The 14,436-nt window shown below is 27.3% G+C and overlaps 2 protein-coding genes across 4 annotated transcripts in view; one reads left to right on the top strand and one right to left on the bottom strand.

The window, feature by feature from the left end:
• Positions 1-14,129, top strand: part of Tm2 (tropomyosin 2) — a 58,955-nt gene extending 44,826 nt beyond the window's left edge. For both annotated transcript variants that reach the window (XR_010843330.1, XM_014415277.3), the window contains one exon: positions 13,059-14,129. Coding sequence is in view for 1 of the 2 variants with exons in the window: in XM_014415277.3 (XP_014270763.1) it covers positions 13,059-13,141 (83 nt within the window). In the remaining variant the exon portion in view is untranslated. The remainder of the gene's footprint in view (positions 1-13,058) is intronic.
• Positions 2,115-7,873, bottom strand: LOC106677387 (acylphosphatase-2). Of its 2 annotated transcripts, XM_014415280.3 has the most exons (3): positions 7,679-7,873; positions 4,635-4,716; positions 2,115-2,799 (listed from the first exon to the last, which is right to left on the bottom strand). In XM_014415280.3, the coding sequence occupies exon 3, from the start codon at positions 2,692-2,694 to the stop codon at positions 2,326-2,328; it is 369 nt and encodes a 122-aa protein (XP_014270766.1). In that variant the 5' UTR covers positions 2,695-2,799; positions 4,635-4,716; positions 7,679-7,873; the 3' UTR covers positions 2,115-2,325. The 2 variants fall into 2 exon arrangements, with proteins under 2 accessions (XP_014270766.1, XP_014270767.1); XM_014415281.3 differs by lacking the exon at positions 4,635-4,716.
• Positions 14,130-14,436: the final 307 nt, after the last annotated feature.

Here is a 14,436-nt window from a genome sequence, read left to right as displayed (position 1 = left end):
ATTATATATATTTTTTATAGAATTTTCGACATCTTATTTAATCTATACTTCATCTCATATAAGTATACTTGAGTTCGAAAAAACAAATAAATGTAATAAAAAAAAATAATAGAAGGAAGATGGTCCAGGTACGGTAAAAATAACTTAAATAATAAATAAATAATTTATTGCGAGCAAACGTTTCGCCCCACTTTGAAGGGCTTCATCAGGGCTTTCAACATGAAGGAAAACCCTGATGAAGTGGGACGAAACGTTCGTTCATAATAAATATTTTATTTACTATTTGAGTTATTTTTGACAGCACCCGAACCATCTTCATTTTATTATATATACAGACCATCGTTGTCTTTTATTTCTGAAGACCATTTGTAGTCATAAATCAGAAAACTTTTACAATGAAACCCTAAGAGTATGAAGCGTGAAGAAAGAATAAATTTAGTTTCTTGTAATAAGTTTTCGAATTAATATGATTGTACAAAATAATAAATAACATTATCCATAAATAAAATCACATCTCTATGACTTGAATTTTTTTAAAAATTATTCTTTGTAAGTTTTAGTCGACTCTTCTCCAAGAATCAAAACACAATATTTTTTTCAAGTGATTTTTTTCATATATTTCTTTACAATATATTATTCTTAGATTTTAAAGAAGAAGACATTTGAATCGATTTTAATAAAGACATACTTGGTTGTAATAATTTTTTTAATGGAAGAAATTATATCTTTTCTACTATTTTAAAACATATTTTTTTTTTAATTTTAAAAAGTTCCTTGAAAACTTAAAGTAATTTTAAATTAAAAAAATTAAATTCATAATTTTAATTAAATTAAAAATTAGATAACTTCAGTGGGTGATTCTACACCTCAATTGGTACAAAAAAGTCCTTATTAACCTTCGTCTAATTTTTAAAGGTTTCGTGTGAAATTAAACTTCAGTTATTTGTTTATTTCCCAAAAGTTTACATTAAAATAATATCATATCTTCTAAAAATGATTTTTTTTAATAAATCTCTTGAAGACATCATGGTGTCAGTTTTCCCTGAAGACTATGTCATAGAGAAGATCTATGCTGTGCAAATATAACATTTATGCAAATATAACGCAAAAGATCTATTAAACACATAATTATCACATATATTTTAAGCATTTCGTTATTGCCATCCAACCAATTTCTGATGTCCTATTCGAAATTTTCTCACCATTTGCAATGGTATCATTAAATTGCGTGGACAATCATTTTTGTAAAATTTAGCAGTTTTTTTTTGAGAAATAAAAAAATAAAATAAATTATAGTTTTCATAAAACCGTTAAGAGATTTTTTTTATTGTTAAAATTGAGGAGTAGAATCGACCCCAGAAGCTCCTTTAATTTTATATAGCACACCTCTATATATATATAAATTGTATATAACTCTTATAAAACTAACGAACTATTTAAGGAGCAATCCATAAGCGTATTTTTATAAAATCAATGTCATTGCGTGAGTTTTGGTTCCGGACAATCAAGTTAGCTAATTTTCTTTTCTTAGGATTAAAAAAATGAGTAAACAGTATCTTAGAAAAACTTAAAAAATATATATATCTTATTCAATAGTAATAATAATTTGATTAAAATAATCTTTATAATTAATTTGGAAGTTATTAACTGATTTCATTCAATAATTTCTGTTAAAAAAACGTTCTGGTATTTTTTTTTAAGGTCGATACCACAACGTTTTGGGGTTGTGTCCCATCTTCAGAATTATACTGCAACCAATCGTTATTTTTATTGTTGTTATCTAATCTGATTTAATAATACACTTGCTAATAATTATTTTAAATGAAAAAAAATTGTTTTCCTAAATAGGCTAAAATAAAATTTAAAAAACTTTTATAGAGTGTTAATTACAAAAATATTTTTTTTTATATGTCAATAAACCTATGATTCGTTGCCTATTAATGATATGAGTCTATGATGATAAGATTCAATTAAGCATTTAATTTTTAAATATTTAAAAAAAAATAAAATAAAATTTTTAAAAAAGCAGAATTTTTATAAAACTGGGTTTATTACTAGCTAACGACAAAATATTTTAATTAAATATTTATTTAATAAAATAATAAATACAATACCAAAATTTATACAATATTGAGGAGTATTTAATACAACCTTTATGTATTATACATAGAAGAAATTGAAATTAGTATTTCAATTGAGACTAGAAATTCATCTGAAGATGAAAAAAATAAATAAAAAATGAGAGAGACATAACAATAAATACTGAAAAGACTACAAACATCAAAGTCTACAAGAAAAATACAAAAACGTACAAAATGGACGAGATTAACGTTTGATGGAGAAATCATTGAAGCTAAACTGTTGTATCTGTTTTTCTTCCTTGAAGACCGCTTTGTCGATGGAACTGGAAGGGCTTCCGACCCGACTTAACCAATCCTTCATCATGTTGAAGCTTCTCTTCTCACCTTCGATGGCACCGACCACCGTACCTCGTGGGGAGTTCTGGCACCAACCTTTCACGCCGAGTTCTTGAGCCTTTCCCTGGGTATACTTCCTGAAGAAGACTCCCTGCACCTTGCCGAAGACCTCGAAGTCGCACCTCCACAGTTCGGCCATCGAGGTATCGCAAAGAAGAACGGGAGATAGGAGGAGACCACGAAGAAGAAGGAGATGCGGGAGTAGACGAGGCAACATGTACCAACAGCTGAGCCTCTGCTATGAGTGGGCTAAAAATAAATATGGCCGCCTTATACAGCTCTCAGTGGTGCTTTCAGCGCTACCTCTTGGCGCTAGTCCCAACTACAGTATCATATGTCATTAATTATTCTCATATTTAGACAAAATACAATGGATTACAGATAATTAAATAGATTAGTTAAATAGAAAATTATTTGAAATTAATCAATAGCAACAATTAAAAAACAAACATATAACTCTTTTAGAAAATAGAAAGATATTTATTCAGTTAAATAAATTGAAAACTGTTTAAGTAAAATTGAAGGAGAAAAAAAAGTTTAATTCTTACAAAATCAAAATTTTGTATTCGATGGCATTGTGGTTTTTGTAGAATTCAATTTAAAAAAACAAAATACTAGTTGACTATTGACAAGTTGGAAGCTAGATATCACTTCAACAAAACTATGAACATTAAAAAACTTTTCATGGATTAAATAGAAGATTACATGAAATTAATTGAAAGAAAAATTAAAAACAAAGATTGAATTCTTGATGAAGACTGAAAGATACTAAGTTAAATAAATTGTGAATTGAGCATAAAATGGTGAAAGATAGCTGGAAGTGGGAAAAGAGACAGTCTACATGATATTTTTCTCGAGATTAAAAATAAGATGTAAAAACCCTAAGAAAAAAAGATTAAATACTTCTTAGAGCATGACATATGAAAATATATAATTTTAATAATGTCACTAGAGTGAAGAGAAAAGTTTTTAAAAATGGCCAATTGAAAAGGCTGAAACATTTAAAAATGTGGAGAATATTTACTTAGAATAAAACTATTATAATGAAAAAAAAACTTATATTTTGAATGTTTGAATGATATTTAATAATTGAAAACTATTTAAGTACCGGAAAGAATTCTACTAGTCAGAAAATCAAAATTTTATCATAAATTATTTCTTCTTCATCCCATAAGTACTTAATTTTTTTTCGAATTACTCTGTAGGCTTCAGTACTGTTATCAGGTCTGATTTAATGATACCAATGCAGAATGCAACTAAATACACACTAATCCAATGCATAATGATGTTATAGATAAAGAACATAGATATCTTATTCGATGGTTGAAGTAATAAATTATGAATAATATTAGTTAAATGATTACATATTACAAAAGAATATGATGAAAAATGTGAAACAAAGAGAACAATGACATTCTTCTAGGGGAAACTATCAGATCATCTATCAGAATATCTATGTAATTTTGAATCCGCTAGTGTTTATACAACGTACCAGCATTAAGTTTATTTTATTAGTATTCTTCTATCCCTAATTTTCCAGGATTAGCTACATGAAGCACTATTGTAAAGTGAAGTTCATGCAAGAAATATTTCAGGCTGTGTTGTTTTTGATAGAATCGGTTATGTAAACACATGTGTAATGTACACTATATAATGTCTGCTTTAATTCCTTTTTCGATAAGTGAGGTTTTAGTTTGCAACTCCTAAATAATATAAATAAAAAATTAACTAACTCCCTAATGATTATGTAATCATAAATAATGAGTATCTATAATACAGAATGACTTGAAATTTATAAAATGCAGTGTATTAAAAGCTTACATGCAAACAAATGGGAAAGGTATAATATATCAACTGCATAACAATTTAATTTTCATTCTAAATTGAAACTATACAACTTTCCAATATAGTACATATTATTATTTGGACCAAGCAGAAGGTCAAACCATTAGGTACAAATAAACAAAAGTATAAACGTAATTGGTCATGTTTTTTAAAAATTTAATGTTAGTCTCACTATAATATAAAATATCGTAGCATAAAGTATTGTCATAAAGCAATTAATTTCTTTGTGCTCAGAGAACTTTTATATTACATAACTGATAGGTAATATAAGTAATATTGAAAAAAAAAATTATAAATATTTTTCAACATTACCTTTTGTTGTTTTAAATAATTTTATTCATTGTTTCTAATGGTCGTCCATGAAAAATGATTTTGTTGAAGACCAATATGCTCTCTAGATAAGATAAGAAACAGAAAATTTAGATAACACAATATAAATACATTTTTTATGAATTTTTGTTTATAATAATTGCTTACTTTGTGGTTTTAAAATAAAAAGCATTAATAGATGGGCAAAAGCCTATTCAGAAATCTTAACCAAAATATATAAATTAGTGGGATTTTAACCGAATTAAAAAAAAACAGTTTGAACATCATGCTCTCGGAGATAGTGGTCAATTTTCATGTTGTATAATTGTATATAAACATAATTTTTACATTAATATAGCCATATAAATTGTGTTTTACGAAATCTGATTTTAAAAAAATCGTTGAAATAATCATCTTTATTGATTATTTCCAAATCTAAATTTGTTAAAACTAAAAATTAATCATGGAGTTTAGGAAATTACTTTTATTATAAAATATATTATTTCTTTTTTATTTGTATTTGAAGTATTTCATAGAACACAATGCTTGAAGTATACTGATTCTATTTTACTGAATGTCATATGATTTCAGTTGATTTTCTTCTTTTGGGTCACAAAAAATATGATTTGTCTTGCAACATAGTTTTGAGTTCCATATATTTGAGCTGTTTCAAATTTATCAGAATAATATTAATAAAGTTAATATTATAAACTGTTAAAGGAATTTAAAACTAAAGTCTTCCTCAATGGTTCTGAACATAATTTGTTTTCTTTTAAAAACCAAAAACTTAGCCTCTACTCTGATCTTCATAATTTGTGAGATCAGTTCACATGCTTAATACACAATCTTAACCTACTGATTTCTATGTCCTCAGTTTGTTGAATAGTTTTTTAAAAATCATTTATTATTTTTGCATTCTCCGTTCAGAATTCTCAAAGTAATGCTTACTCGTTACCTTTATTTGTATACTCAATTCTTCTTTATATCAAATTACCTTCTCTTCTTAAAATACTGCATATAATTAATGAATATGTAACAGTAATTTTCTTCTTCATCATTGAATCTGGGTGCCGTGATACTTATTAATATAAAAAGAAACCAATGAGGTCATCAGCTAATAGTTTGTTACTTATATTACACCAAAGTCAATATTTTGTCTTCTAGGAACCATTCTCAAGATTCTGCAATTATAACTTTTGTCAGTGCAATAAGAGTTAAATTTGGTCATAAAATATAAAAAGTATAATGTTTTTTTGTTCATTTTATTATGTAATATAATTAATAGTTTAAAATTGGTTACCTTCCATGCATCAGTTGTTTCATTTGCTGAAACCATCTCATCAGAGAATTTGGTTGTTGCGTTAGAACTTGTTTCTGACATTTACTTAAATTAAAGACCTTTGCTGAATGTACTAAAGTGTAACTGGCTAAGATGTGGACTTGCGCTATGTTTGAAATGAGGAAGGGTGGAAAATGAAAAGTTTGCTCAATTTAAACGATTATTTATTTATATTTTAATGTACTCTATTGTACTTGCATGGCATATATTTCGACTGTGTATGAATATTGATTAGAGGATTCTTTGTTATATAAATGGATTCAATAAATTCTGCGCTTATTTATATTATTTTCTCTATGTAGGTTTTTTTTTTTACGTTTTTAAAATCAAAAACATCTTTAGTTATAGATGAATGCTGTGAGTGTCCTATTGCTTATTTTGTTTGTCTTTTTAGATTTTGAATTCTATAATAGTTTTTTTCATATATCTGCAGTCGTTTTCAAGTAATTGTAAAGTTTGTCTGAACTATAGTTTGTCGTCACAGTCCTTACATTCAATATAATGCCTGACAGTAAATATATTTGAACCATTATATTCTATTTTTTTATAAAGGGGAAAAAAAACGGATTTTTTTCAAGAATCAAAAATCATTCAAAAAACTTTTTTTTATAAACTTTGTATATTTCATAAACCAATTTAATTCTCATTGATTCTTGATAATGGCTTCCGCAAACCAAAACATCAACTTTGACATATTACAATAAACAAACTCATAGCCGGTGACCTGATTGGTTTCTTCTTTTAATATATAAATCTATTTTATATTACATAGTTATAATTCATATATTATTGCTTTGTCCCTATATTTAAATGCTGTGAGACTAGTGTCACTAGACAGTGTATCAATTTTATTCTAAGAGTAAAAGTATGTTCTCCATACAAATATTCAAAGAGACTAAAAACATAGATTATTTGATATTTTTTATTTTAGCCTATTAAACTTGCATTTTAAGAATTTTTTTTTAATATATAAACGACAACAAGTATAAATAAATTTACAAGTTTCATTATAAAACACAGCATTTATTTTTAAATATCATAAATGAAAAGAAATTTTTATGCAAGATTTTTCAACAGTAGTTTGATCTATGATTAGTTTAATCATTGCACAAACTATTCTGTTTTATTAAATAATAATACAAACAAGCACACAGAAAATTAGTAAACTATATATTTTTGCCGAACTTATAACTATACATTTTCACATAAACACATTATTTTTTGAAGTATGGATTTCTTGAAGCAAGTTTTTGTTGTTTTTTAATGGGTTTGAAGATTACCTGATAGAAACGTAAACGATCTAGTTATAATGTCATAGATTGGATCCTATTTATATACAACAAGCTTTCATTTGAACTTGATTTAAATTTAATTCCTTATCAATTAGATATGTTATGTAAATTCTTCATATTTTAAAAATGAGGTAAAATTTGTGTAGCTTGATTATTTTTTTAATGGATTTGAAAGTTTGTTTTTTAAAAATAATACTTTCATGGATTTTTTTTTTGGGAAGTTGTTTTTATTTTTTAAATATAAAAGTGAAGAAACATCCATTCAGAATATTAACACTATTCTAAATTTGTTGTACTATGTTTTGGGTTTACCCAATATTCACTAATATACCAACAATTACAGTATTAATTTAACATTATCAACAATATTTTTTATTGTTATATGTATACAATTAAAACCTTATAATCTATTATACCTCATTTTGTCAATTGCATCCATTTCTTGTTTAAATTATTATCATATATACACTTTAATTTAAACAATTTAAAACTTACAACATAACATTATTTAAACAATGTCTTTCAGTACTGATGCATTCATTAGTCCATTTAGCAAAAACCAATATTAAACTATACTAGGAACTATCTCTTTGGATGTATCAATATGCCTGTAATGTTTTTTTTACCTCCCTATTAATATGTCTATATTTAATAAATTTTTCTGTTAATATTGAAATTACAGTTTTAAATTGGATAATTTTATTTTTAAATATTTTCCATGATTTTTCTCTTCTTACATTTTAAGGGTACTAAAGTACAGTAGGACAAGAAGTTAAAAAAATCAGTACCATGTATTATATGTAGCATAATACAGATAATTATTTCTTTGTTTTTTAATGAATATTTTTTTAAACTTAATTGTTCAGTATTTGATTGTTTTGAAGTGACTATGATAAAAAATCAATCTTACAAACCAAGAGCATTGTCAACAGAAAATATTTGTCTGAAACAAGTTGTTGATTTTAACTGAATTTAAAATAATTATTTATTAGGAATGGATTAGATCAGTGACTAAACTGTGATGGATAATTATTTTTCTCTCATACCAGCTGTAGAAAAACCCTCCTGGGTATTCTTAGATAAAAAGAAATCCTAGTGGTTGAGCATGATACTGACCAAATCACCTCCTTGAACAACCACTGGTCTAGAAATGGTATTTCCTTATTATGGACTGAGCCTAAAATACTTCATAGGTTGTAGTAGTATATAAAATAAAAATAAAATAAAGAGTAGGAATAAAGCTACTGAGAATTCCAAGGATATTAATAGTTTTGGCATCACTCTGAAAGCACTTAGCCAAGTATTAAAATAAAACTACTTCCTGTGTGTGCTAGATAAATTTCGCTTTCTTATAAAAATCTAGAGAATAATAGAATTTAGTTTCGGTAACTGGAAAATTTTTAATATTGCCTACTTCTCTTCAGTGAAAATAAGAAATTAAATGTTTTTCATTCGTAACTCATTGATAACATTGCAACGATTCAAATGAAAAATAGTTTCATTTAATAGGCAGGGGTTCCGTTAAGGAGTCATATATAAAAATATCTTAAGGAGAATATATATATATTGTTTTGGTTGTTCTACAGACCTTGTAGATCTTTGGCTGCCCAAACCAGCCTTCTCCACGCCTGCCTGTCTTGGGATACCGCTTTCCAGTTTGCTACATGCAGCTCTTTCACAATCTTGTCTATTCTGTCTAACCACCTGGTTTCCTGATGGATTGATTCGAGCGATATGTCCCACCCGACTTAATCCCTAGCCTTCATTGAGATACTGATTGATCAATCTCTACAAGCAGTTCATTCTTAGTTCTTCTCTTCCATGTTTTAAGGCTCTAATCCCTCATATATTGACAGAAAATAAGTGTAATCGATGCTTTAAACGGTAAATATTTGAAATAAGTTTGTTTTTTTAAAATGTAAAATTTGTTTTTTATAATTCTTTAACCGGTTTTTTAAGTAATTGTGAAGTTTGTCCGCAGTATGGTTTGTTGTCACAATCTTTTGACTTAATATAATGCCTGACAGTAAACATATTTGAACCATTATATTATATTTTTTAATAAATGGAAAAAAAAGACGATTCTTTGTATATTTCATAAACCAAAATGTGCTTTGAGCCATTGAAAATTTTAAATGACAGTGTTCAGTCATAAAAATCTCTCTGACAGGGGGTATTTAACAATGACAGTATTGTGTTTTTGTATAAAATGGGGTTTGTAATAAATATTAAAATAAAGACACTTTTTCAACTTAGGTATTATGCGTCATTTTGATTGATGTAGCAATAATAATAATTATTAATATATAATTTAATTTTTTATTATTAAGAAGATGTCAGGGTCGCGGTGAAGAGAGAAACAAAAATAGTTTACAACTATTTATTTTTCCAACATTTCGCCCCACTTTGTAGAGCTTCATCGGGGCTATTCAAGTCAATAGCTCTAAAAGTCTATGAACTAATTGTTAAAAGATTAAAATTTCATTTACATCCTAATTATTATTATATATTATAAATTATTTTTAAAAAAAACATACAGAATCATAAAAATGTTACAGGCTATTCTGTCTGCCTTTGTCAAATTTTATTTTGTTCGATAACCTATAAAATATAATTAAATTAGGGTAACACTATTCGTCAAACAAGGAGTTGGAAGAAAATAAAAACTGTGAGACTATATAGATATTTTTTATTATAATTGGTAAACGAACCTGTCTCAAACTAGAAATTAAATTATATGTATAAATAATTTTAAATTATGAAAAAGATCAAATGTTTGGAATGAGTTATTTTTTTTTTTTTTTTAGTGTAAAATGTGTTTTGAATCCTTTAAAATTTTAAATGACAGTTTTTAAATATGACCCTTATGGCTGAAAAATAGGAGTTACAAGAAAATAAAAAAGTGTGAGACTATGGATATTTTTTATTATAAATGAATAATAATAAAAACAAGAATTTTTAAAAACAAAAAATATATTAATGGATTTATATAAAAGTATAAGTTTAGTCTCTTTTAATTGTAAAGTCACTATAAGTGAACTGTGTGATGTTTTTTTCTCCCTTCCAGACTGCTCCTTGAATTATACTCTTCGGACTCCCGATTTTGGACAGCCACTTCTTCATTTCCTTAAACTTGGTCTCGTTTCCTTCGATGACTCCTTCGACGGATCCGTTGGCGGTGTTCCTGACGTACCCTCGGATACCGAGGTCGTTGGCTTTACTCTGGGTGTACTTTCTGAAATAGACTCCTTGCACTTTTCCGAATACTTCGAACTTCGTCCTCCATATTGCCGTATCGGTCATTTTGATTTAGGAATATCGAAGAATAGCCTAAAGTATTTATGAAGATGCGTTCTGATTTAGCAAACTACATGAAGTTTGTAACCAAGAGTTTCCATGGAAACGCCTACAGGTGTACAAACAGGGTTATATAAAATAGGTTTAGTATTTTTTTCTTCTGTTGGCTTATACATTTTTCAAGCTCTTATAATTATTTAAAAAAAATTTTAATAGCATTTAGAAATTCTATATTTAGAACCAAAACTATCATTTTCAAAACATATTATCTTTTAGATGTGCATTGTTTTATCGATAAACCTTGTCCACAACATATTGGTTCAAATTTGTAATATTTTCATTTTGAAATAAAATAATATATATAATGTAGATATCTATATTGAAGATCGTCAGACAGTAGAGTTTCATAGTCGATAAAAAGTAGAAGGAGTCATGAGTAATATCGGTCGATGTGTTATCGATGAAAGATGTATTAAATATCGATATTTATAAGTTAGAAGTATATGTGGTGGGAACTGTACCGAAAATGAAACTTTAAAAAAAAAAAAAAATGAAAACTGCGATGAATTAATAAAAACAAAAGATTTCAACAAATGTTTCGAAAATAATGGTATTGATGCAGATAGTCATTCCGAATGTCAGTCATCAATCAAAAGCCAGACTGACTTCAATCACAAAGTCTCAACACTATCAGTCCGCCTGACGCTTACTTCTTTAATGAAATATGTAATAGGAAGGTTTTTGTGCAATGTCCCTTTGGATTCGTACTAAACTGAAAGTTTGTGTGAACATTATTTTGTTATTTTCTTGCAATAATAATGTGAAACGCGCGGTATGAATGAAGCACTCAAAAAAATAAATTTAATTAAAAAATAAACTTTAGGATTGTGCTTTGGAATTTCAGGTGTTCAATAGAAAAACATGGTAGCTGCAAAAATTTAAACTTTTACCATGTTAAATTGTTTGTTAATTATAATATTTTATCTTCAATCAGCAATCAGTTACCATAAATTAATTTAAACATTATTTTCTAAAAAAAAAAAAAAATGGAATTTCATAAAGATTCTTTAATAAATTTATGAAATAATCCTTAAAAAAGCCGGTAGTGCAAAAAATGTTTATTGATAAAAAAATTCAGTTAGGATGCTTTTAGTTTCAATTGTTGAATTTTTTTTCTTTGGCAATAACGTTGATTTTAAGTAATGATAAATTACTAATGTTTAAAGGAAAAAGATTGTAATCAACCAACAATTTATCACTGTAAATTTTTGTAGTTATTATATTTTATGACTGAACGCCTCATACATTAAAAAAAAAATGTATAAAATATGAAATTACTCACACTAATAGAATTAATCCTTCAATGCTATGGTTAACACTTTGCCTCATTTAATTAGTGTTAACAAATATATATATACTTATTGCAAATATATTTATAAAATTTTACATTTAAATTTAGATAAAATTAAAAAGAAAAGCTTAGATTTTTGTTGGATTTTCAATAATCAGAAAATTAGAGGATCCATATGGACTAAAATATGTTTCTAAAATAAACACATGCTAATGATAAATCTACTTCGTTGCTATGGAAACATATGACTCAGTCGTCACAATCGCGGGTAGGGTCATATTATCAATTAAGTTCAATTATTTCAATGAATTAGGAGACTTAATTGAAGTCTCGTTATGTTTTAAGCTTTGAAATGGAAATTAGATTTATTTTTTACATAAAAAATATTTTGGAATTTCTTTTTATTTATTAAGATTTTGAAGTGATAAAAACTTCCATTTAGAATATTATCAATATTCTATATTTGTTTGTACTACTTTTCGGGTTTCCCCATAATCATGTATCAACTAACCTAAAATTATAACAATTAACTTAAAATTATCAAAATTTTTTATGAATACAATTAATACCTTATGATCAATTTTACTTTATTTTGGAAAGTGCATCTATTTATTTTAGAAATATTGTCATATAGTCTCATACACTACAATTTACAACGTAACATTATTTAAACAATGCCATTCACTACTAATGCAACTTTAGTTTACCATTAGTTTAGTACACCATTAGTTTTGTTATATGATAGTGAAATTGTGTGGATAATCTTATATTAGAAGAATTAAATATTTATGATTTAAAATTAAAAAATAGGTTCTTAACTTATAGTCAATGAATGACCTGGGCAGAATAGCCTGCAAAAGTAACCCTAAATTTAATGTGAGGAAGAAATTATAATTGAAGATGTCCTTGAGAATGGCTGAAATGGCCGAAACGTTGGACTGGTGAAAAATAAAAAGTGTTGAGACAATAAAGGATACAAGTTTTGATTTATTTAATAAATGACTGTTTTAGTCACAAGCAAGTCAAAGTTTTCAAAATCAAATAGATCTTGTTTCGCAAGAATTAATAAATGGCTTTTCGAATTTTATTTTTGTAATGTATTTGTGATCCCAATTGGATTTGTTGACTGATTATTGTTGTTGTTGCAGACGAACTCGGCCTCAACAAAGATCGCTACAAGAGCCTTGCCGACGAGATGGACTCAACCTTCGCCGAATTGGCTGGATACTAAGCCGATTGCAGCACACCACATCGCATCTTCTCGCTGCATCTCTGGTCCCGCTCGTCAGAATACATCATTTGTTATCTCCAGGCTCCTAACATTATCTAACACGTTTGATTGTTGTCTTTTTTCTTTTTTGTTTTGATGTTTTGTCCGCTGTTTATAGGGCAAAAAAATAAAATTTCGCTGTATTATTCGCAAAACAACATCGCTACAAAACTATGCGAAAAACAGCTCACCCTAAACAGCACGTGTGAAATAACAATTAATGGGTTTTGGTTTTCTTGTGTGGAACACTCCTCCTTAGTCCTCAGACTAACACGGGTGTTTTCTCAACACATGGAAAGCAACATTAATGTTATTTTTGCCTCAATAATTTCAAAAGTACATACTGTATTTAGTTGTTAAATTATTTATTGATCTTAATTTTAAGGTTAAATTTAGGTAATAATTATAGGTTAAATTATAGGTTATTTTTGCTCTGGTTGCTGAATTGCCTTGTTCATTATATACGACACATTCACAAGTAGGCCCGAAGTCATTTACCATCTTTATGTAATGAACGAGACGATCCCGTAACTTTGTATCTCTGCCTTTAAGATCTATATACCTAAGATCTATATACTTATCTAAGACTTTGTTGTAACTTGATATGATAAGATTTTAAATATATATATACCGGCGAAGAATCGCCATTAAGATCGCTGACAAGTAACCTCGGATGGGACTTGAGATGTACCGGTGAAGGTACTTTACCCCTGACTTATTTGATATGTTTATACTAAGATATCGCCGATTGTCGCCTTCCCGAGGGTAGCCCGGACTGGAACGGTTGTTTCCCCACTGGCAACCGTCTGGATCATGGCTACCACAGGGACGGGTCGCCATCTTTGATGATTTCTTATGATAAATGTCTATCATTGCATAGGATATATTATGTTATATTGTAATATAATATTGATGTTATGGAATAAAAACGGCAAATTCTATGCTTGAATACTTGTATTTATATTAACCCTTCTCTCATTCATCAAATAGCTTTCCTTTAATATAGAAAAATATAACAAAAATTATTTTTTAAAAACACTTTGAATAGATTATATTATAGACATTGTGAATTACTATTCATACAAATACTATTCGACCTACTGGTCGACCTAAATCTATTGAAATAAAAAAAAAAAATCATTGACATTAACTAAAAAAATGCATAAAGTGAATTTTATGCTAGATTGTAATGGTATGATACAAGCATGTAGTCATTATATTTGTTTTATACATTATACATATGCTTAATTTGAAGA

Source organism: Halyomorpha halys, unplaced genomic scaffold (genome assembly GCF_000696795.3).
Source record: "Halyomorpha halys isolate HHAL.00 unplaced genomic scaffold, Hhal_1.1 Scaffold97.1, whole genome shotgun sequence".
NCBI lineage: Eukaryota > Metazoa > Arthropoda > Insecta > Hemiptera > Pentatomidae > Halyomorpha > Halyomorpha halys.
The sequence above is the reverse complement of the archived record's forward strand: the minus strand, read 5'-3'. Positions and strand labels throughout refer to the sequence as shown.